This window comes from Poecilia mexicana, unplaced genomic scaffold (assembly GCF_051168715.1).
Source record: "Poecilia mexicana isolate PSO_F unplaced genomic scaffold, ASM5116871v1 scaffold_21, whole genome shotgun sequence".
Classification (NCBI taxonomy): domain Eukaryota; kingdom Metazoa; phylum Chordata; class Actinopteri; order Cyprinodontiformes; family Poeciliidae; genus Poecilia; species Poecilia mexicana.
The window spans coordinates 3,315,199-3,340,036 of record NW_028263390.1 but is presented as its reverse complement, the minus strand read 5'-3'; the positions used below and the strand labels follow the sequence as shown (position 1 = coordinate 3,340,036).

Sequence of the window (24,838 nt, the reverse complement as noted above, 5' to 3'; positions counted from 1 at the left end):
CCTCCCCATACTCTCATGTGTCCATGATGTCTCAGCCACCATGCTTCAGTGGTCTGTGGCTTGTGGTGTTTGGGGTTCATGTGACAAACCACTTCTGACCTCAGGACCCATTTAGAAGATGGCTATGCATTGAGTCAGGAGTATCAATGGTTGTGAAAGTAACAAAATCACACGGTTAAATAGGGACGCAATGTTTTGCTATTAACTGTCATCACTACGACTACTAGATAATATAAGGAACATGGGTATCAGATTTAACCAGTCAGTGAACATTTTTAATTTAGAAAAAGAATTGCGTGGAAGTGGTATGTAGGCTAGCTGTGCTAGCTTGACTTTGACAACCTTACCATGAGCATGTGCTGCAGAATTTGGTTTTTTTGGTTCAGTTAACACAAAAATAAGACGACCCACATTCCAACTGTTTGAGAGCTCATCAGCAGAGCAGTTTACATTAACTAACTAAACTGCTGTGTCGAAGCAATCATTAATTAATAATTGCAAAATAAACATCAAGCCTGAAAACGTAACACTGTAACAGACCGAATGTTTTCCCTCCCATGTGCTCAATGATTTGTCCCCACACAGGTTTTATATTGCTTTATTATAACTGGTCAGTCATCAAAAAGTTGACTTTCTTTTTCACCCATTATGTGTGTTGCTTAATACGGAATGCAACTTAAAATTACAGAAGGACCTCAATACTAGTGGATGGGGAAACATTCATAATTGCAGATACAGATTGCTCTATTTGAACGGCTTACAAAGGCCTGAAGAAAGAAAACACCATATCCTGTGAGCCTGACCAAATTATATGCAATTTGTGTATATTAAGCTAAAATGATTAAAAAATAACATAGAAAAACACAGAAATGTTTCATGTTTCTTTTTCAGTATGCGACAAAGATGCTTCTTGCTCAAACCTGCTTCATGCATCATCGCTGTCTGTGTCGCATCAATTATAATTGAGCTTGAGTTGAATTGCTTGTTCTCAGTCATTTCTTTATGCTGATGAATGAAACGTTTCATCCCCTAAGGCTAAACTTAAACATTTGTGTAATGGTGTAGCAGTGGACTGTGGATGTACTGAGTGAGAACAGCTGGTCTAATCTGTTGCTGTTTAAGAGACAAAAAGAGAGATGAATGGAGTCTGCAGCAGAAAGAAAGTCAAATATAAACAGGATGTGCAAAATGACTTCACCCATCATGTCTGTGGCAGGGAAATAGATTGATGTCACTAGGCAGTTCAGCAACTGACGGCAGCCACCGGGGGCAGAAAATGTTTCTGTTTGTCTTTTTCATCTCAGTTTTGTAAAGGCAGTTCAGCTGGAGGGAACTGCTGTCCTTTTTGCCCCAGACATGTTCACTGCAGCACTAAAATAAACTGATTACAATCTATTCAGTGACCACACAAGAGAGGTTTCCACCGACTCAGGAATTCCTTAACTGATAGAATTACACACAAATGTCAGAAGGGAGAAATAATACGACAGGGTGATATTTTATGCAACAGAACATACAACTGATAGATAAATCAAAATCAGTTCTCACAGTCTGTCTTACAAATATTTTTGAAATTCTTGTGTTGTCAGGTAAAAAAGGCGTTTTGAACTCTGCAGCTTAGAGCTGACACTGACGGGTGTGTTTGCTCTCATTTTGTGAGTTTTGTGAAACACAAAAATTTTGATATGGCTGACAAACCGCTTGATCCTAGCACCAAAACATTTTACCAAAAAACTTTTTAATTGCAATGTTTCAATTCAGCAAATTGGTTCTCATAATTCCAGCCTGTGTAATTTTATGGTTGGTAGAAATGCATCTAATGAGAGTTAGGTATTAAAAAATAACTTGAAATGTTAGCTTTAGAAGTTAGATTAAATTTGGAAAGAATATCACACAATTCAACCAGAAACTAGGTTCCAAAACTTGACTTTGTTACAAAACGAGTTCTGAAAAGCTACAACATCTTCTGAAGTATTGGAAGAAACTATTTAAAACATCTACAGTCACAGTTTATTTTTTTATTGATTTATTTAGACAAGTGTTGACAAGAGTTTAAACATCGGGAGCTAAAGTTTACTGTGCACAGCTGATTAAACCACCAGGCTGTAAACAGCAGAAAAGGGCAAAGGTCAAATTATTGTCCACATGGAGGAGCTTCAGTATTGCAAATTTGAAAAAAGCTGAAGCTAACGCAATAGTTTAAGGTTCGAAACCTAGAAATGGCTTGAGAATATTTCTCAGTAAAACACTCTTATCTGCATGCTATATGTAGAATCTGGAATTGAAGCTCTAGAGCAGGGCATACTGACCTGTGTGTGCCCCTCTTGATCCAGACAGAGTTAAGTCAACAAAGAACGTGTGTGTCCTGGAAGTGAACAAAGCGGGTAATCGCTCCATGTGTTTCCCCTGCAGCCCGCTCTGCAGCGGCCCGGCTCACAATAAAGGTTTTGAGTCCAGGCTGATGTCCTCGCATGCCCTGTGACATGAAGGATCACATCGCCGCGTTTGGGACGAACGCAGAGTTTTTATTCCCAAATGAGTCTTTCCACTGGTGGAGTCGTAGCTCAACGGTCGGAACGTTTTGGTCAGCTGGTGACCTTCGTCAGTCAGGACCAACTGGGTCACCCGGCTGCGGCTCTCAGGGGGGCTTGGTCCGAAGCCACTCTGATTTTCTATTTTCTACACAGCAGAGGGAGAAAATGTATCCCTGCTTCTTCATTGGATACCACAATGAACAATGTATTATGTGTATTATGGTATCTGTAGTGCAGATTTCTGGTGCAACAGCATCATCACTCTAAACTAACCCTGTGGTGCCCACATAGTAAATTTGGGAGGAGACACATTTATGTTATGACATATGTCTTTTTTTTCTTTTTTTTTTTTTTTTTTAAGAACGAACGTAGCACATTGTGCCACAGATCAAAGGTTCTGGGGAAACTTTCATTTCCTCTGAGCCTTAGCTCTATTAAGACAATCAGGTGCATACTGATACAATGTTGTGAAGCAAGGGAATGATGTCATTGGACAAAAGAAGAGCGATAACTCTCCTATATTCAGAATATGCTCATTGACTGAAGGAATGGAGATTTCTTAACCCAGGCCATGAATAATTGTTGAGTAAAAGCTACAATTTACATCAGGCAAGAAACAATCAGGTGTGAAATGATGTCTCCTCCTGAGGATGCTTTTTTTTTCTAATTAACTTTGTCTTTTCACTTCTGAAGCACGACTCATTTTTTTTTATAAAGTTAATTCAAAATATAGCCTGTCTGTCCACCGTAACCATGAGCAACACATTTAGTACTGTTGTTAAAGGTTCAGCTGAACTAACAGGGAAAATATGAAGGACTTGGTCTCTGTGTTGTATTTTTCTGAATCATCCATTCATTCATTCACTGAGTTGATCTCCAGCAGTCAGTCAGAGATAAGGTAGTTTCAAGTTCATGTTTTTGACACTGGGAAGAAACTAGATCACCAAAGAAAACACACAGATGTATGAGAATCACTTGAAAAGACTCCACAGAGATATTTTGCCAAATTAATAGTTTTGCCATCCATATGAAAAAAACCTTTGTATAGCATGTTTATTTTTACGACTTATCATGTAAACAAACTTATTCACATGCAATTTGAATTGCGTTTTTTAATGAAAACACCGCAATTGCAAAATTCAGTTTTTTTAAACATTAGGGAAATATCGACCAAGTTTTGCACAAATCAGTAATGGAAGCACAGCTAGTTTGTGCCTTTGGGACAGAGATTTTTGAGACATCAAGGTAAAAACCATCACTATGTCCTAAAAGTGCAGCGTAAGACTGAAAACCTGTGACAAAAATCAAGTTCCTCTCCCTCCTACTGCCATCCACAGAAACACACCACTCGATCAAGAAACAACGATTCCACTTTTGTTTTGATGCTTTTTTATTGTCACTAAAGTGCAAACAGAAAACTGATGAAATGAACTCTTCAGAGGAACATGCTTTGTTTGCAGGAGCATTTTTATTTTTATTTTGGAGTGGATATAAAAAACTAAAATGTAAATATAGAACGCCGCGGGCCGCCGTGGCTGCGATGTAGCTTACCATCATCAGTATGTTAATGTGTGTATAAATGACTGAATGTAGTGAGAAGCACTTTTGGTCCTCAGGACTTGATAAAGTGCTACACAAGTACAGGCTATTAACCATTTTAACATAGAACTGGTAACACATGTAATTATGGAAGAAAATAGTCTGTATTATTCTCTCTTGGTTTGTATAATGAGTTTGGGAGCCTCAGAAAAATGTGGACAGTGTTGAGAAACACAGTTATACAGTTAATGGGTCGGTTTTCAATTCTTTTTAAACATTAGCTGTCAGACATCATCAGTATCTGTCAGTCAGCTCAAGGTTATGCAAAAAACAAACATTTTACTTAAAAAATAACCCATGTTGCTTAATCAGAATTATGTAAGCACAATAAATTAAAATGAAAAATATGTTGGTTCCTTATTCATACCCTATATAATCCTCATAAATCCTCTTCAGTTGACTTTGTCTGTCAGACAGGCCTTTGAGTAGGCCGACTGAAGACACAGGTCGTCCTGCTCATCATAAAGATAATGCAGAATGCATAAACTACATAAACATTTAACATTGTTGTTTTATTGCATGTTAACTCAAAATAAAGCACTGCCTAAAGCAAATATAAGTAAATAATTGCACATTCTGTAGGCTTATGCCGTCTATGGATGTAGAGGATTATCCGGATGACGTGCAGGCTGGATCACTACCATTATAAATATTCTCCATTATTGGAATTAAGCTTTGCCCTCTGGATACTTAAAGTGTTACGTGAAAACGTTGGCTGCCATGGAAAAGAAAATGAGAAACAGTTCTGACTGAACATTCTGGTGGCTGTGCGCTCTCTAGAGCGATACTGATTGTGCAACGAGTTTTTATCAACAAGTAACAATTTTGTTAAGAGCAACTTTAACTGTAGTTTCCAATAGTTACTTGTTTACTCCATTCTGTGACAACAGTTTTTTTGTAGCTGTTGTCAGCTAGCAGCTAGTTTGGTGTTTTTTAAAGGAAGTGTTGATTTCTTCCCTTAAAAAAGAATACTTGGACATGTATGTAAATTGTAGTTCAAGTCAATAAATTATTCCAAGTGGTGAAAAGTTTTCTAGCCAAGCCCAGTCGATTGCATTGAATCTCTCCTGCTGAATAAGCGTGTGGCAACGGTGGATTTACTGAAGTCGTTGCATTTGCAGCCATGACTCACATGTCATTGGTAGAAGGGTAAGCCTCCATTTTAACAGGAAAACACGGCAAATGTAATAAAAAAAAGTTAATGTCAGCAACAACTACAGATAATACATGAATGTAGAGTAGGAGGAGAAAGTAGGAAACTGGATAATGATAATCAGTTTGTCCTCCAGTAGCCTAAACCTATTGCAGCATAATAAGTACATAAGTCACTCTACAAACTTTACTAAAAGTAAATATTTTAAGCCTACTCTTAAAAGTATACAGGATGTCTGCTGGAGCTAATAACGAAAGGATCTGCCTCCAATTCTACTGTTAGAAACTCTACTGGTAAACCTGCAGCCTGAGAGGAAAGTACTTAGTTGGGGAATTTATGGAAGAATAAGATCTCTACTATATGATGGGGCTTGAGAATTAATGTCTTTGTATGTAAGGAAATGTAAATGGTGTTCTGGATTTAACAGGGAGCCAAACAGGAGAAGCTAAAACTGGAGAAATATGCTCTCTCCTTCCACAATGGGGGAACACAGAAATTCTCAGTAACAAATGTAGTTTACAGTGTAAATGAATATTATACATAAGCCAACAGGCTCAAGTGAAAATACAAGTTTGAGTACAAAACAATAAGCCTTTATTACTGTTGAGCAAGAATCGATTATTAATTTCCACCCGTTTTCAATGCAGTAGTTGCATAAACTCTTTTCCGTTTCCATTCTCAGAGCAGCCCTGAGCTTCAACCTCTGCGAGAAATGATTATGTATTTATACAAAGTGAAGACCGTCATTAAATCACCTGCCTTACCTAGATTAGTACCTGCTCATGACCTTTCAGCAGATTAACACTCAAAAAAATGAGCAATCCCTTTAAGAGCTGTTCAGACAAAGCAGTGACAGCAGGCTGCATGAGCCAGCAGGTAAACCAATCCCTGACGGCTTGTAGAACCAGAGGTTTGGCTGTAATCTAGTGTTTGTACAGTAAACGCTGTTTAGCCTCTGAACATGTGAGCGGTCATGTGCATGTGTGTGTCTGAGTTTGTGTTGTTACCAAAAGAGGACGTTTCAAAGCATAATTAATGACCTTGTTTGGTCTATTAGCCTTATGGGGGCCAGAGCACCACATCATTTCTAAAGTTCTTGTAAGGGGCAGCGTCAACGTCGGGGTAGTGTTAGGGGGCACACAAAGCCCGCAATGTCCTCCTAATATTTTATGGTGCAGTCTTGTATTTGTTTGTCTAAATGCCGACCGCCTCAGTTTTCAGTAATTCCAAGAAAACATTTGGCTCATCATGTCTGCAGTTTTGCCCTGGAGACAATTGGATGTTTTTTCGCTTTATTTTGCTTGACGTTCGGCGGACCACATGGCTGCTGCTCAGACCCACTCTCCAGGAACTTTTAGGATGGGGAATCAACTCGGGCTTTGTGCTGATTTTATTAACCCTGGTTCCATGGAAGAAGGCCTCCTCACTGTAAATGGAGTGAGAAAAAAACACCAGTAATACCAGTAAACTTCCCAACAATAAAGTCGTCATTAGTGTCACTTTCCTGTGATGTCCAGGACTACAGATCGCCATAGATACAGATAAAATTTATTTTTATTTTTTACAGTTTTAGATAATTTGCTTGCAGCATGAACATCTGGTCACGTGCAACTAATCAACCTCACAATGCAAGTGACCAATATGCCAAGTCATATTAGTCACTTGGTTTCCCAATCATCTATTTTTACATCGTTCTTTCTTTGAGCTTGGGGGCAAATCTCTGTTTTTGTGTGTGCGTGCGTGTGTGTGCGTGTGTGTGTCTCTTCCTTTCTTTTTTTACAACATACCTTTTGTGCTGTGCTTCTAGCTGCTTCCTAGAAGAACTAGTTGCCACAGGAGTTGTCACATGCATTTCCACTTTTCAGTTCTGTGAATCGAAGTTCTGTGAAACAAGTAAATGGCTTTCTGTTAGTGTACTAAAAGGCATGGAGAAGAAATGTTGTGGCTTTGACTTAGTCAAAAGCAACAATGGTGCTGAAAAACAACAACTGGGCCATAGAGTTAGCTATTTCTTCATGGGTCCTGTTTCACTTACTGTAGGATGTTTTTTGGTTACTGCTTTTGTTTTTACTAAGAGTAATAAACTTCACTGAATTAGATTATTTTAACTCAACACTGAAGTGCTTGTTTAAGTATGGAACATGTCCATAAATTTAGTAAATGCAGTTCTAATGTTGCAGTGAGAACTTTTGGGCCCAATCAGGAAATCCTCACAAGAGGAGTTAGACTTGTACAAAAGCCAAGGACTGATGAGAGATTCAGTTTTCTGCAGAAGGTTTGGACAAGAAAATGAAATAGTGGAAGACTATGCCTACACTGAGATAGAAGTCAACTCAAATCGTCTTTTTTCTGTTTGTTTTCTCATATTTGACCTATATGTGACGTTTACGGCAGTCTGAACGGCCCCATTCCAATCTTCTCACCTCCCAAAAATCCGACTTGAGCCACTTTTGTATACGGTACCAAATCAGATACATATTTGATAGTTTTCAAAGCATCTGCAGTCTGATGTTTATGTCACGGATGTGAGACATGGGTCATAATTCTGCACCAGAAGAAGGCAGACACAGAAAATCCAGACTTAGAAGATGTCTGAAAATTATAATTTTGAACTTATGAAAGAAGTCTGTCAGTGAAGCACATCACAGTCCCACCACATCCTAACAGACTTCTCTACAGGAGTTGCAGTCACCGCTCCACCAAAGGCCATCGCTTTAAGTTTAGCTTCCTTCATGTTATGATTTGTGATGATAAAGTCGGCTCTCATTACTGAATAACTTTAAAACTGATCCATTGACGGCTCTTTCCATTATTACTGTCAGAAAAATTTGTATACCAGTTACACATAAGTCTGACTGCAGCGCGTTATATTAGTTGTATGAACCGACCACACACAGAAAAAAATTTGATTTCAGCAAAAGGTTGGAACTGAACACGATGACTTGCTGTGTGAATGAAAGACCAAAAACAACTCCTGCCACACACACCCTGTTGGAAGGAAGACTCACACTGGACTAACCCTAACCCTAACCCACTGGACCTAAGGAAGGCTTGGTGGTACTAATATCATGACTTTTGTTTTTAAGGATTTGCAGCTGGAGGGCAAATCCAGGATGGTTAGAAAAAAAATTAGGAAACATTTCTGATAAGAACCTGAAGCTGAAATCATGTTGAATTTTTTTTAGACATCTGAGAGAAACTCTGCTGGATTCAGACAGGAATGATATTGAAATCTCATTTTCATTATGTATCCCCCTGTTCCATTCTACATTAACATCCATAATTTATGAACTTTTTTTTGGTTTGATTGCGTAGTATGTTTTTACTGCTGGTGTGAATTTCACTTCAAGAGCCTCATGAGAACTTCTTCTCTGTCTGATCTGTCTTGCCAGTGTCTGTGCTTCTGTTCTGGTCATAATACTATCTGATGCTGGACAGGTAACCAGCTCTGATTTGAATAGGCTGCTCAGCTCTTCATGCCTCCACTGATTCCTTTCCTGATGAAATTCTCTGTGGGATAACGACTTGCAGCCAACAGAACGGGCCATGTATGCAAATTGGCTGAGAATCTCAGATTTGTAATGTCATGAAATAACATCCTGCAGGTACATTACATCCAGCAGCTTAGTGTTGTTGTTCCCTATGAAGAGTGGTACATTGTTGTTTACAAAATTTACTGCAACAAAGAAATGTTTGGAATGTTTATGAAATTCCCAGTGTTTCTTTTTACCTAAAGAAAATCTTCCATCTCTGTTAGTTTCTCCTTTGACATCCAGTTGTCCTTGAACAGATGACATATAATTGTTGGAGATGAATTGGAGAAACGATTTGTCAAATGCAAAGGATGAGAAGAGAAGTCTGGGCTGATTCTAACAGTAGCTGATTCACAATGAAAGCTGAGAAATATGCATTTGAAGGACGTCCAGTAACACAGGAGAAACTCTATATCGATTTTTAAGATGACAACCGCAAATGATTTTCTCCACTAGAGGTGAAAATTCAAAAGCTAGAGTTTTTAATCGACCTAAACTTAAAAATCCAATCTAGGAACGGTTCAATCAGAAATATTTTAAGTTCAGTGTTTCGTTTGGAAATACAAAATCGGGTTTGTATATCCAGAGTAGATGTATGTAAAATGTTGTTGACCTTTGCCCTCTCTCCTCTTTTCAGTGTTTTAACATTTCCAGGCTAATATTGTAAATAGGAAGACGCTCTTAATGTTTTGCCTGATGAAATAAAGGTTTAACTAGCAAAACTATAACCTTCTTGGTTCTGGAGAATGCCCAAAATTAAACTTTAAAGTAGACTTTATTGTCCTCTTCCCGGCTTGTCTTGATTGCTAAATTCTAGACAAGTTTTATCAAACAGCATACTAAAAAAAAAAGGCAAAATTGTTTTGCCAATTTTGTTGGTTGGCAAAACAAACAAAAATGGTTCAAATTACAGGATGGGGAACCAGGACAGGCAAACACAAACTCACCTTTGAGTTTTTTAAAGTGGCCTGTTCATGTTTCTGGGCAGTGGATAGAAAGTTAGAGTGCTAGAAAAAAAATCTCACACACAAGCATACAAGCACACACACACGCACACACGCACACACGCATGCATGAGAATCACATGAAAAGGCCTCAAGCCCTTCATTCCACCGAGAGATTTTGCCAAATAAATAATTTTGGCTGTGTTGCACCATTCATCCAAATAACATTTTTGGTGTGGGAAACAAAACCAGCTTTGTCCCATATTTTCCAGAGATTTCACTGCATCTTTGGGATATAATAGTAAAACATCCTACTTAAAGCAAATAGGATGCCTGCTATTAGTTTTAGTAGGAAAATTATATATGTGTGTGTGTGTGTGTGTGTGTTTATTTTTTAATGTGTTGTTAAGGTGCTTCATATTTTCAACGCTTTTATCCGATGATTAAAAAAAAACAAATAAAAATGTATAAAACTGTTCACTGTAATTTTGTGACACTCAGAATGCCCCTTCCTGTTGTTACCACTAAATTAAAAGTCTAGTTTTTTCACTTATTTTTTTGCCTGGACCCTTCCTCTTCCCGCCCCACCCATCATTGTTCTCTCACTTGTATTTCACCTTTCTTTCCTCTTCTTCTGCTTTTTTTTCACCCCCCTCTCCCTCCAGTGACCGGAAAGCCGTTTTTTGTGGTCTCCAGTTTCTCCCACCGCTGGCTGTTCGGCTGGGAAGGCTGTCAGTTCTATGGCTGGGCAGGCTTCTTCTTTGGCTGTGGGAGCCTCATCACCATGACAGTGGTGAGCCTGGACCGCTACCTGAAGATCTGCCACCTCCGATACGGTGAGTCTGCTAACAGTAGCTAACACTTTCTGACAGCACAGCACAGGAAAAAAAAGGCAATGGGAGTAGTAATCATCCGTCTGGTTCTTTGCTTTGCAGCAGATGACAAAGTCTTCACTTCCAGTCCTTGAGTGTCCATGTTCCACATTTTAGATGTTTTCCTTGAACTCACTGAATCAAACGGCTGAATTACCTCTTCAGTAGGCAGCTGAGTTCTTCAATCTTGCTAGTGAGCTGATAATTTAGCTCAGGTGTGTTGAAGCATCTAAAAGTAGCAGGAAACCAGCCATTGAGGGCTGTAGTGCCCCCAAGTGGTCATTACAGTCAAATTAATCAGGATATATGGCAGGGGTCTTCAAAAAATAAATAACAGGAGATGTTGATTTTATAGCTGAAGTAGCGCACGCTGTCCGAACATAATTAAAGTTGTACACCGTGATCCCAGAACACATGCAGTTTTCAGAACAGAAGCATATTACAAGTGACATGCACTTCAAAGACATGACAGGGCCTTGATGTTCTGCAAAATCCTCTTGAAGTTCTTGCATTTACTCAATGCAACATGTGTTTGTCAATGTGACAGCATTCAAAGAAAGATAGGAAATCATGTGAAAGCAGATTTACCCGGGATTTACACTACGTGCGGCTCTGCTGCACTGCAAACTGTAGAAGTACTCCATGAGAGATCTCACAATCATGTCAGTGATTAAAAAAATAAAAAATACTGCAGGTCTCAACTCCCAACATTAATATTTTCCCTCCAATACTCTCCTGACTTTGTCTGCTTGGACCGTCGCTCCTACAAGATAATTCAACTTAACAGGTTTCAGAATTAAATCCACGTATTTTGTATGTACGCACAGCCATAAATGATATATGCTGAAGCACCCATATTTTCCTTAACATATCCAGTATTGCAAACAAATTAGTCTGTGTTGGTGAATCATTTTGGTGTTTGTTCATTTTCCTGTTAGAGTGCTGTGATTGTTGAAGATTTCGGCGTCCGGCAAAAATAGGGCCAGTTCTAATTTTGGCGGATGTTGATGTGGCGCTGTGGAGGTAGAGTAAACACCCTTACTGACTGAAATGGGCGTGTATTTACTGTGGAGGCCACAGCATGGCGAAGTGGAGATGCAAACAGCGTATATTGGGGGTTAGTCCGGTGTTAATGACAGAAAATGACTTAAGTGTCCAATTAGTGTTTGGTCTTTGGCCAAATGATGACTGAATTAAATTGAAACATGGACTGTGTTGCTCACTCCGACAGTGTCAAAGCTTGTCTCTTTTTTAGAATTAAAATTAATATTTTTTATAATTTTATGACACTGAAAGATGGGTTTGGAGGGAAATGTAGGTTTGTTTGTGTTAAACTTTTTTCTAATGTAGATTATATCTTTCTTACTCATCTTAGGCACATGGTTAAAACGCCACCACACCTTCATTTGCTTGGCCTTTGTCTGGATGTATGCAGCCTTCTGGGCCACCATGCCGCTGGTTGGCTGGGGCCACTACGCCCCGGAGCCATTTGGGACCTCATGCACCCTGGACTGGTGGCTCGCTCAAGCCTCTGTGTCGGGCCAAAGCTTCGTGTTGGCCATCCTCTTCTTCTGCCTCGTCCTCCCAGCAGGCATCATCGTCTTCTCCTATGTCATGATCATTTTTAAAGTGAAGTCGTCATCGAAGGAAATCTCACACTACGATGCCCGCATACGAAACAACCACAACCTGGAGATGAAACTCACAAAGGTCAGTTATGTCCGAGGTTATTATAGTCCACTAAAAAAAAGCAAAATACTACGGTGGCCGACAGGTGCAAATGCGCAGCAAAAGAGAAAACATGCAAACAAAAGAAAAGACATCCCCCCGAATCAAATGCAGCAAACAAAAAAGAAAACACCCCCGAATTAGAAAACACCCCCGAATTAGAAAACACCCCCGAATTAGAAAACACCCCCGAATTAAATGCAGCAAACAAAAAAGAAAACACCCCCGAATTAGAAAACACCCCCGAATTAGAAAACACCCCCGAATTAGAAAACACCCCCGAATTAGAAAACACCCCCGAATGAAATGCAGCAAACAAAAAAGAAAACACCCCCGAATTAGAAAACACCCCCGAATTAGAAAACACCCCCGAATGAAATGCAGCAAACAAAAAAGAAAACACCCCCGAATTAGAAAACACCCCCGAATTAGAAAACACCCCCGAATTAGAAAACACCCCCGCAATGGCGACAAAATAATTTTTGCTGTATTACACTTAAAATTACACAAATTTATTTTTTACAATGTTTTTAGGCGAGAATGTAGATGTGTAGATCTGAAATATCTGCTCGGTTCATTAATAAATCACCTACTTCCAATATTGCTCCGACGTTTTCGGAGATGTCTTCTCCCGCTGCATTAACAGCCAGCTTCACTCGCAAGCTGTCAGCTGGCCGGGCGCTCCATGTAGATATTAATAAAGTATTTAATTTATTCCTGAGCAAATGGGTTTGACTGATTAAAGTTAAGCCTTCAAACATAGTTTATTTAACTGTAATGTCTTACTACCTGAGATCTGGAGAGTATTTGAAAATGAATAATATCCCTTGTATACATTAAACATTTTAGAATCAGACAGATTTTCTTTTTACTATGGAACAACTTTTATTACAAAAGGTGAAGAATAATACAGAAATAAAGAGTAAAAAACAACTGAGTCCGTTTTTTTTACTTCGTTGCTCTGTGCTTCACGTTGTCACGGTTGCTAAGCAACATAACGCCGAGATGGAGGCTAGGCAGCTAGCCGGAGGCTACAGCTTCTCTCTTCTGGTCGTCCATATTCGTGGCCTTCGAAGGACCCGTCTTCTGTAGATCGGGCCGTTTCTCACATAGACATAATAAAAGGACAGACGCCTAATGAACCGCTCTCGTCTTATCAATACATACTTATATAAGTATACAAACATAAATAAATAATCATTAATACTGAATAATATACATTAGGCTATGCATGATTATGCACGCACACACACACACACACACACACACACACACACACACACACACACACACACACACACATATATATATATATATATATATATATATATATATATATATATATATATATATATATATATATATAATGTTTTCCAGCCTACGAGTTCTGGTTTAAGAGTGATTCAGCAGCTGAGATTGGGTCCAAAATCCGATACGAGATTCATCCGTGCTGTGCAGTGAATCTGTCTCTCCCTTCTTCCTCACGTCGTAGGAAACCTTCAAAACAAAAACGGGACATTTTCGAGTTATCTTACGTTGACTGAGTTAAATAATTAAATAATAGCCATTGTCATCTGTGTAAACTTTGCTGGTGAATGTTATGATTTTTATATTGTTTCATTTCTATAGTAGGCTCTTGTATCAGATAATCTAAATGTTGGAGAATGACTGAAACATTTTAAGATTTACGGAATCTCGGTTAGCTGTCAGAGCGGGGGCTGAACACCAAGCACTATAGCTAGCATTAGCTGGTATTTCGCCAGTGGACATAAATACAGTATAGTAATATTCTAATCACAAAAATACACAGTAATATGTCCATCTTACTTGCGAAAAGTCTGTCGAGCCCTTCACGTCAGTAGTCCGTCGATCCGATCAACAATATTCCGCAGTGCTGAAGGCATCTTCTGCTGTTTTGGTTGAGCAAAGCAAAGTGTATTTGCGCCGGAGCAGCCAATCGTGGGGGGGGGGGGGGGGGTGTACTCTTTTATTATGTCTATGCTTCGAAGGATCAGTTTCTCAGGGCCCTTGAAAGGATGCAGAGCCTGAATTCGGACACAGCTATTTTTTGTTATAGACTCCCCATAGTGGTCTGGAGCACTTCCGTTTTCAACACTTTTTGTTTGCTGCATTTAATTCGGGGGGTGTTTTCTAATTCGGGGGTGTTTTCTAATTCGGGGGTGTTTTCTTTTTTGTTTGCTGCATTTAATTCGGGGGTGTTTTCTAATTCGGGGGTGTTTTCTAATTCGGGGGTGTTTTCTAATTCGGGGGTGTTTTCGAATTCGGGGGTGTTTTCTAATTCGGGGGTGTTTTCTAATTCGGGGGTGTTTTCGAATTCGGGGGTGTTTTCTAATTCGGGGGTGTTTTCGAATTCGGGGGTGTTTTCTAATTCGGGGGTGTTTTCTCTTTTGGTGCGCATTTGCACCTGTCGGCCACCGTAAAATACACATTGAAGTTACAAAAAACATATCCGTTAACTGAAATGAATAAAAACAATCAATGGTGGAAAAAGTATTACTAAATGGAATTACATTGTTCATTTATAAAACTAACTAAAACACTGAAATGATAGATATAATATCACTTGATTTTTGTGTTTATAGAATAGAATAGAATATTCTTTATTGGTCCCCAAGGGGAAATTACTTATTTGTTGAAAGCTACTCCATCTTAGGTAATAAATACAAAGTTTGTAAAAAAAAAAAAAAAAATGTATGTATATATATATATGTGTGTGTGTGTGTGTGTGTGTGTGTGTGTGTGTGTGTGTGTGTGTGTGTGTGTGTGTGTTATTAGTATTATTAGCCTTTTGAACTTATGTTAAATAGATTTTTTTCCCCACATAAGCAGTTTTCATCAGCTGTTGATAAATTATGTTACTCCATATCCTCTTGGTAGCCACAAAATGGTGACAGCAGAAGAAGGAGAAAACATCAGAATCAGCTGGTGGTCAACAATAATTAAATACATTTTTTGAAAATGGAATCTTTTGTTGATTACTTCTTACACAATCAATGTATACATCAGCACAATATAGTACTTTGACCTTTTTGAATTCTGTACCCGAAGATTTAGCAAAGGTAAACTAATAGACATTAGCAAATGCATTCTAAAACTAATTAAAACTAAGTGAATTAGACAAACAAAGTCACATCAAAATAAAAAAAAAACTTAAAAACCTCAGAAAATTGTTTTCTTCTCTCTCCTAGGTGGCGATGCTGATCTGCGCTGGCTTCTTGATTGCCTGGATTCCGTACGCCGTGGTCTCTGTGGTGTCGGCGTTCGGCGAGCCGGACTCCATCCCCATCCCTGTGTCTGTCGTTCCCACGTTGCTAGCCAAGTCGTCAGCGATGTACAATCCAATCATCTACCAGCTGGTGGATCTGAAAAACTCCTGCTCCAACTGCTGCATCAAGGTCATGAAGAAACCGAATCATTTTAGGAAGTCGAGGTAAAACAAGTTTATTACTGTGTGGTGATGATCTGGATCTGTTGGTTTTCACTTCCTTAGTACTGTAGAGACTCTTAAGAAAAATATTTAGGGTTGTATAATTTTTTTCTTTCTTACTTTGAAACATTTTTTTATGTAAGATGGGTTTTATTCCCATTATCCTAATAAACAGACAGTCAGCTCTGCTGTCTGCACTAAGATTTCTTTTAAGAGAACGAGTTTAAAGTCTTATCTTTCGGTGTTCCTTTTACAATTTCAAAAGTTGTAAGTCGTTACTAAAACTTCCAGGAATTCCTTCATTAAGGAAGCCTTAACATTTTTTGTCAGCTTAATAAAATTAACCAAGATGATGCTGAAAATATTGATAATGTAGGAGGAAACAGGAAATGCAGATCTTCACGTCTGTCTGCAGACTGTTGGCAGAATGTCCATCGGAAACTGGTGACCTTGACCTCGCGCTGGACGCCTTCACTTCCTATTGCACAACAGCGTGAGGTCTCAGTGTTCCTCCACTTTTTCACACAACTAAAATTAGAGCTGGTTGGATTTCATCTCGTCCCAATATTTAATGTTCTTCTATGTTGATGAAAATGTGATTTTCACCATGGTGATCGTCTTTCTATCAGTTTTTTTTCCAGTTTTTTCTTGGTTATGTTTCATTTTATTAAGTTAATAATGCTTTTAAAAGATAATGTAAACTCTCTCTCTCTCTCTCTCTCTCTCTCTCTCTCTCTCTCACTCTCTCTCTCTCTCTCTCTCTCTCTCTCTCTATCTATATATATATATATATATATATATATATATATATATATATATATATATATATATATATAATTGTATTCATTTGGTAGACATGAATACAATCCTCACATGTATTTGACAGCTCAGCTTTAATTGCCTGTTTATATTGATTTAATTTCCAAAACTGCATATTAGTGTAAGCTGGTTGTTAGTTTTTCCCTGAATACACATTGCAAAGTTCACATAGAATACCCATAAAATATAGATTTTTTTTAATATACAGCTCTGGAAAAAATGAAAACAAAGAAAACCTCCTGGTTCTTCCACCAAATCTTGATTTCTGAACTCTTCCTGAGTTCAAACATTGGTATTGTTGTTACTATATAAATATCTACTTGTTTTCTTTGCATTATTTGAGGTATGAAAGCACTGCAGCTTTACTAAATACTAAATTTTTGTTTGGAACTTCAGAGACATGTTGTCAGTAAGTCATAGAATAAAAGAACAATGTTCATTTCACTCAAACAAATATCTAGAAAAAGTAAAATCAGCGAAACTGGTCATTTTAAGTGGTCTCTTCATTTTTTCCAGAGCTGTAAATATAAACTTTATTAGAAATGGTTTTGAGTTTATTTCAAATGTAACTGATGGAGAGATGAGGAAGGAGAATAGAAGTGGAGGAAGGCAGGGGAAAGGTTTAAAGAGGAAGATAGAAGCATAGAGAGAAAACAAGGCAACATGGCAGACCTGCAGACAGAGAGAAAGAGAAACCATAGCAACAAGCAACATATGCATGTATAATCATAACAAATAAAACATCAATAAAAAATACGCTGTACAAGGTAACACAAGATGTATTTAGTGGCAACAACAGCCCAACTGACAAAGTGTCTGACAAACACCTGCATCTAAACAATAATAATATTTTTTGCTCGTTCTGTTTTCAGGTTCTACACAATCTCTGGCTCAATAAAGGACAGCAGACCAGCCAAAGACGCTCAGATCGAGATGTAAAGCAAACTGTTGAGACTGCTGACCTTTTTTGTCTTTTCTACCGTGGACATTTTACCTTCGCCATGCCCCCTCTGTGCCCAGCAGCTGACCAATCACACGCTGCCTTCCTGCCTGCCTGCCTGCCATGAGGTCATCACCTGCTCACCTTTGTTGCCGATTCCTGCGTGCTGTGGCTCACTACCAACACTGGATATCCACCTTTCTGGTAGCTTCTTACCTGCACATGATTCTATCGCTGTAGTGTACACTGGTTTTTAAGTACAGATAAAATGTTGGGTGGACTTGTTGATTTTTCCATCTCCAGTATTCAAGAGTTCTCAAAAAAAAAAAAAAGAAAAAATGAAAAACTACTTGACTCAGGTTTGGGAACCGGTGATGTTTCCAAGTCAAGACGGATCTTCAGCTATAATGTTTTTGTGTAAAATATGGTAAAAAAAAAAAAAAAAAGATAGATTCATGTTGATGTTTTCTGCTGTTTGTACAGCTTGTTGGTGTTTGTACTTTTACACTTGTGTTGTATATGAAAAACAATTTGTAAGTATCTGGATACAGCACTGGATCATATTATCTCACCTGGTTAATGGGAGAGAGAGAGAGAGAGAGAGAGAGAGAGAGAGAGAGAGAGAGAGAGAGAGAGAGGACTTTTAATTCTGTTGACTGAGAAGTCAAACCTGGAAAAGTTTAGCAATCATTATTTAGCAACATCAATCAAAAGTCAATAGTGTGAAGTATAGGTGTCCAAGAAAACACACACACACACACACACACACACACACACACAGAATGAGTGCACTTTACTTTCCAAGCCATTCAGAATGCACTGACGCCAGATATTGTCATAGTTTTGCATCTTGTTGATTGTTGCAAAATTGGGTTGAATTAACTTAAAGAAAAATACATTAATTTCTACAAGTACTTACATGTCTAGAAATAGAGTAGAGTTATAATTAATTCAGGGATGACTAAAATATATTTATTTTTGCTATATCTTCTCTTTTTATTTGGTTACCACTGAAAATAAAAGTTGTTCCTTTCCTTTCTTTAGCATTGTGTTCATTTCTGTGTTGGCACAAACAGTAAGTTATGCGTTTGGGTTGGTCTTTGTTGTAACTTTGCCTTTTTGGAAATGAATCTTAAACCGTTGAAAAGCCTGTTTTTCCTCTGAAATAGTTTCACCTTTGCAATGTAAGAACATTTGTGCGTTGAGCAGCGACGTTGATTATGTTTGGATTTTGCCAAAACCAAACAGTTTGTTCTGCTACTGCTTTGTATCCGTTGTTAGACTGGTTGGTGAATGAAGTACTTCCTGAAACTCTTTTCTGGTCACACACTGCCGTGGGATGGCATCCTTTCCTCATTTGGCATTTATTGGTTCACCTTGAATAAAATTTTGTAATAAAACCACTCTGTGAGGACAACGGCTGCCATCTTGGTAGACCGGTGCCAAAAAGTTGACATATAGGATCCCAGCGTTGATATCTCCATTTCTGATGATGTCAAACATCTGATGGAGGCAACATGATGCAAAGTGACCAACATAGTCAGTTTTGCTGCTAAACCCAGAGATGGTTTTTACTAACAAATGCAACTACAGTACTGCTCACGCTAATTCCCTTTAAATATTTAATTTCTTCCATGTTAAATCTACTCTAAAGAAAGAGTTAAGAAAGTCATAAAAAAAACTGAAGTTGTTTTCATGAGAATCTTTTTCTTTTGTTTCAATTATTTGCAGCTGAAATAAAAATCAGGAAGTGAAGGTTGGATGCTTAAGAGCCTCTGAGTGGTCTAATTAATGCTGCGTTTAAGACAGTCAGTTAAAGCTAGTCCAAGAATTCAACATGCTGAGGTGAGTGAATCTTCATTAGAGTGTCTGTGTGGTGCAGCGTGAGATGGAGTTTTACTGTTATTGGCTCGTGGCTGAGACATTTCAATTGTTTGTCTAATAGTGGAGTTTATGCATCGTGTGTAAGACATATCAAAGTTGTGAAGATGTTAAGTGAGTTGTACATACGTAACACTTTATCCAGTCCAGAAGACTCCAAAGTTCTTTATATTCAGTCACTCACACACTGATGGTATTCTGCTGTTCAGTCGGAACCATAAGTAGGCGTGGCAGATGAAGTGTCTTATCAAAAGAAACAAGGACAAACAGAATGGGGCTCGAACTAGTAACCCACCATGTACAGAATGAACTCCTGCCTCCTCAGCCACTGTTGCTGCTGCATCCAAAACATTCCCAGTTTAACTTGTGATCAAATTGTGGATGCTCCTTTCAGAGCTGCTGGTTAAGGTTGAATCCAAAATTGAGGCAGATTTGAAGGCAGAGATGTAACTTCAGAGAACACAACTAAGAAAATTAACTAACACACATCTAACTAACTAACAAACAGAACAGACAGGGATTCAACAGACGGAAGACCATGAAGTAAATGTGACACTCGGTAACAACAAGGTAAGCTAACAAGAGTAAACGTGAGAAACCAGCAAAGAGAAACAAGGTGAGGAGCTTGATTACTAAGAGTGACAGCTGAGAGCAGAGACCAGGCAGGCAGACTGAGGGAAGGCGTAAAATGACAGGAAGCTGAGGAGAATATAAACTAAAGCTCAGGTGAAAAACTGAGCTACGGGAAGGCTAGCATATAACAGAATAAGCTAATAAATGGCACCTAGACTGTGCAGAATCAAACGAGAAAATAATCAAAAAACTAAACTCAGAAAAAAGCACAGAATCATGGCAGCACCAGTGGGGGTTTTGGCTCAAGCAGCCTTTATTTTTTAGACAGACAGGAAACTGCTCTAAAAGGAAGGACATGCGACATCCCCTCTAAAAGGAGAAGGACATGTGGTCAAGGTCATCAGGTCGGGACTTGAGGACTAAGGCCTCCATACTTTGCCTGTGCTTTACTTGTGCACCATCACAGAACCCAACATTGCCGAGACATTTACTACATGTTGAACATTAGATACTGAGTAGTGTGACATGGCTACTGGTAGCGTTCCAGAAAACCTCAGTGATGAGCCAGTATCCACAACAGGTGTTTAAAAAACCAGTTTAGTTTCAGTTTGGGAGGACAATTAATATCAATTTCTACAACAGTCACAATATGTTTTAATGTTGTATAATCTGCTCTGTCCTGTTTTGTGTTTCTATACAAGTTTATAGCGGTTGTCTAAATTGAAATATTTCCATCCTGTTCACAGCAGTTTTACAAAATATGCAGAAATTGCAACTTACCTTGACAACATTTACACATAAGGGTAGGTCTACTGGGTAGCAATCCTGCCTGAGCAAAATCCACTTTGGAGCCACTCACTCATACTGACTATGTAGTTCTCATGTTCTGTTTAATCTGCTGTATGTTAATACAGATTATTTTTTCCTTTTTTCACAATGAGCTTTTATTGATATGAAGAGAGAAACTGAAACTGATCATTTCTGACACTCAGATGTTGCTCAACTGGATCACGGCTCTTTAAGTGAAGCTTAGATTTCCGTCTCATTTCTAACAGAACGCTAATCCAGATCCAGCAACTGTTGAGTCTTTCTGAAGCGATCCACATTGACAACAAACTTTAAAAGCTTTAAAAGACGTGACGTTTTGTACGATGGCAGCAGAAGGATGTATTGTAGTTTTGTAAGGCAATGTATTGTAATTTTTTCTCTGTAATTTTCACAATCTTCAATAACTTGTATTTTAAAATTTGTATTTTTTATAAACTAGCTTCAGTAATGTTGCTTTGCTGCAGTGCTGTCTTACTGAACATGTTTTGGATTTTGTTGTCCTGCTGTGTCTTTGTCTCTTTCTAATCACATTCAAATACTCTGTCAATAATAATTGTCCTGTGATGTGTCTTATTGAACCTTCTCTGTGTTTATGTGTATTAATTTAGTTGGTCATAAGAAAAGCCATTTCAGCTTCAGTAATGCTGTATGAATTGAGTCTTTGTGTCTTGTGTTTTAGGTGAAGCTTCATTGAACCTACAGATTTAAAACAATGCTAGAGAGAACTTTCATGTTTCAGTTTTAATAGTAAAGCAGTAAATATCACATTATTGTGAATCCGGTGTTCTGACTCTTACACTTCATGACTATGTTTATTGCAAACCACTTTTTAAAAATGGAAACTTTTGCTTTCCAATGTTACCTCTGAAATAAATCACAGGTGTGTAACAGTTTGTGTTAGGGCATGCTCGGTGACTTTGCTGCAGATGGGAGGAACCTTGTTTTGGGGTCAAAGGTCATCTCAAGTTTTTTTTTTTTTTTCATTTTGAGGCTCTGTCAAAAAGATGTATTAGACATTTGATTTTTATCTAACCGTTACCGCAGTGATTGATTCAAATATAATAATTTGGAATACCAATAAACAGTTTAAAATAACACAAAGAATCTAATGTTTTGCTGCTTAAATCAGCAAAACACAGTAAATAATATCAACTGTGTATGAGTATTAGTGGTTCACTGCATCAACAGCAAATAGCTATGTTTTGAATACATTAGCCATTAGCCATGTTTTTTAGCTTAAATTCCATTAGCTTTAAGAGATTAAGAAGTTCTTAATGGTTATTTTATGGAACTGAGTTGTAAAAAGGGGAAGGAAAATATCAATAAAGGAAACGATCTCAACCCATCCTGACTATCGGTGAATAAAACACTCACTGGGATAAAGTTTTAGCAGTCCGAACTCTTGCTAGCTTTAGCATGTGCGGCCTGCTCTGTTTGGAACAAGCCCTGAAAACCATTAAAATACACAATAAAAACACTTGAGTTGACCATTCAATGCTGTCAAATCTGCCCTGACCCAACCTACTGTCAACAGAGGTCTGATGGGCAAGACGATGTTAGGCATTCAGTTAGCTCAGCTGTGATCGGGAAACAGGGATAAGCTAAGTTAACAGCATGCGGTGTGTTGTCAGTTAGCACACGTTAGCTCCAAACGTGGAGCTAACATAGTGCCTGTGTAACCGGATCCTTTTCTGCGTTGTGCTGGTTATCGAGTGAACAGGCCGTGACACAGTTTGTCTTTTAAAAGATGATTCTCGGTTTATTTCTGTCAAGAATACAAACAAAACAACCGTGTTAAAGGCTGCCCGCTCCAAGTCCTCTCCCGCAGGACAACATGACAAAAGGGCCCGGGAAACACCTCTCACAACTTACAAAAAAACTAAATAAACATTTTTGTACAACATACCTGTCAAGAATACAAACAAAACAACCGTGTTAAAGGCTGCCCGCTCCAAGTCCTACACAAAACAACAGTATATAACAAAAATTAACTTAATAGATCTATAAATAAACTGAATATTTAGATGGAAAAATAAAACGCACACACCTCTCCCGCAGGACAACATGACAAAAGGGGAGGGGCTAAGAGGCACAAACAATTTAAAGACAATACCACAGAAGAAGAAATAAAAGGGAGGGGCTTCAATCTTAAAGTAACACGGTTAAAACAATGACAGAGGTGTTTCAGTAAGATAAGGAACAAGACAAATAATCAAAAAAAGACATTTTGTGTAATTATAACAAAAGAGAATTACAACCAGGTTACATTCACCCCCCTAGAATTACACAAAATGAAAAACAGTGAAAAGACACTCAGTACCAGTACAAAATAGTTTTCTTTCCTGCAACAGTGTAACACATCAGAAGTGTTATAGAAGTCCCTCATTGGTAAACTGGAGAAGATCAGCTCACCAAAGTTGCGTTTCAGAATATCAAAAACAGTAGAAACTAACTTGTCACTACATGACTGAGGCTGGCAGCGAAGCGACACCTGAACCACATCTCTAGCTTTCCCAATAAGTCTGGATGTGATGATCTCACACATTTCTACAGGGTTCACACATCTTATTCTTGACAGATAACATCTCATCAAACCCTCCCATTCCTGGATGGAGAAAGTGTCAGTGTGGTCACCTTTGAAATATGGTGGTGCCCTGATATCAGACTGAACCACAAACCTCGTTTGTGACTGATCGGTCGGGTCGCTGGGTTGGCTGTGAGCAACCTGAGATTGTGATTGACTTTGTGGGTTTAGCCCACTCAGGTTCGTTGTAATGGCATCCCCAATCTGCTTAGCCAAATCAGCAATCACCCCACTCAGAGCCTCAGTAGAAACAAGTTGGCTAAGGTCAGACCTTGCATTGCCAATGGGTGTAGAAGCAGCAGCAGGGACAGGTGGGGGGTTCAGCTCAGACTGATCAACAGAACATTCATATGCACTAGAAGGCATAGGCCTACCCCTTCCAAATGACATGTAATGTTGGCCCCTCCCCAAACTAAAAGTAACCCTCCGGTCCACTTCATCACCCTTAGAAGGTACGTCAGTGTCAGACATTTCATCAAACAGTAACAGAGAAACACTATTAAAAAGAACAATGCATCAGTCAGCAAAAAAACTTATCTACAGGCAAAGGATAATAAACAGACTGGTTTCTTGTCTTCAAATTGTTTTTTGTTTTGTTTTTTTTATTCGTGCGATCATGTACTGTTTCAAAATTATGTTTATTTTCCCAAAACAATTTAAAAAATTGACAAAATTAAACATACGTTCAAGAATACTTTCACTTATTACCCTTGTATAAAACAAGGTACACAAAACAGAGCAACAGAAACTTGACTGTGTTGCCAGGATACAGCAAACCAACGCCTGCCAGTCAAAGCGCAGGGCAAAGGCGCGCGGCGCAGCGAAGGCGGAGCTCAGACCTCAAAGGCGGGAAAGGCGCAGCGGAGCAGCAGCTTCAGCAGCGGAGATTCGACGGTACAGCGGGTCAAACGGCACCAAGTGTAACCGGATCCTTTTCTGCGTTGTGCTGGTTATCGAGTGAACAGGCCGTGACACAGTTTGTCTTTTAAAAGATGATTCTCGGTTTATTTCTGTCAAGAATACAAACAAAACAACCGTGTTAAAGGCTGCCCGCTCCAAGTCCTCTCCCGCAGGACAACATGACAAAAGGGCCCGGGAAACACCTCTCACAACTTACAAAAAAACTAAATAAACATTTTTGTACAACATACCTGTCAAGAATACAAACAAAACAACCGTGTTAAAGGCTGCCCGCTCCAAGTCCTACACAAAACAACAGTATATAACAAAAATTAACTTAATAGATCTATAAATAAACTGAATATTTAGATGGAAAAATAAAACGCACACACCTCTCCCGCAGGACAACATGACAAAAGGGGAGGGGCTAAGAGGCACAAACAATTTAAAGACAATACCACAGAAGAAGAAATAAAAGGGAGGGGCTTCAATCTTAAAGTAA

The 24,838-nt window shown here is 38.6% G+C and overlaps 1 protein-coding gene across 1 annotated transcript in view; it reads left to right on the top strand.

Annotated features, from left to right (window-relative positions):
- The window catches only part of opn5 (opsin 5), a 43,100-nt gene extending 24,491 nt beyond the window's left edge, over positions 1 to 18,609 (top strand). The window contains exons 4-7 of the mRNA XM_088001984.1: positions 10,429 to 10,599; positions 12,011 to 12,345; positions 15,573 to 15,814; positions 17,503 to 18,609. Of these exons, the coding sequence (XP_087858110.1) occupies positions 10,429 to 10,599; positions 12,011 to 12,345; positions 15,573 to 15,814; positions 17,503 to 17,569 (815 nt within the window). The 3' untranslated portion in view covers positions 17,570 to 18,609. The remainder of the gene's footprint in view (positions 1 to 10,428; positions 10,600 to 12,010; positions 12,346 to 15,572; positions 15,815 to 17,502) is intronic.
- Positions 18,610 to 24,838: the final 6,229 nt, after the last annotated feature.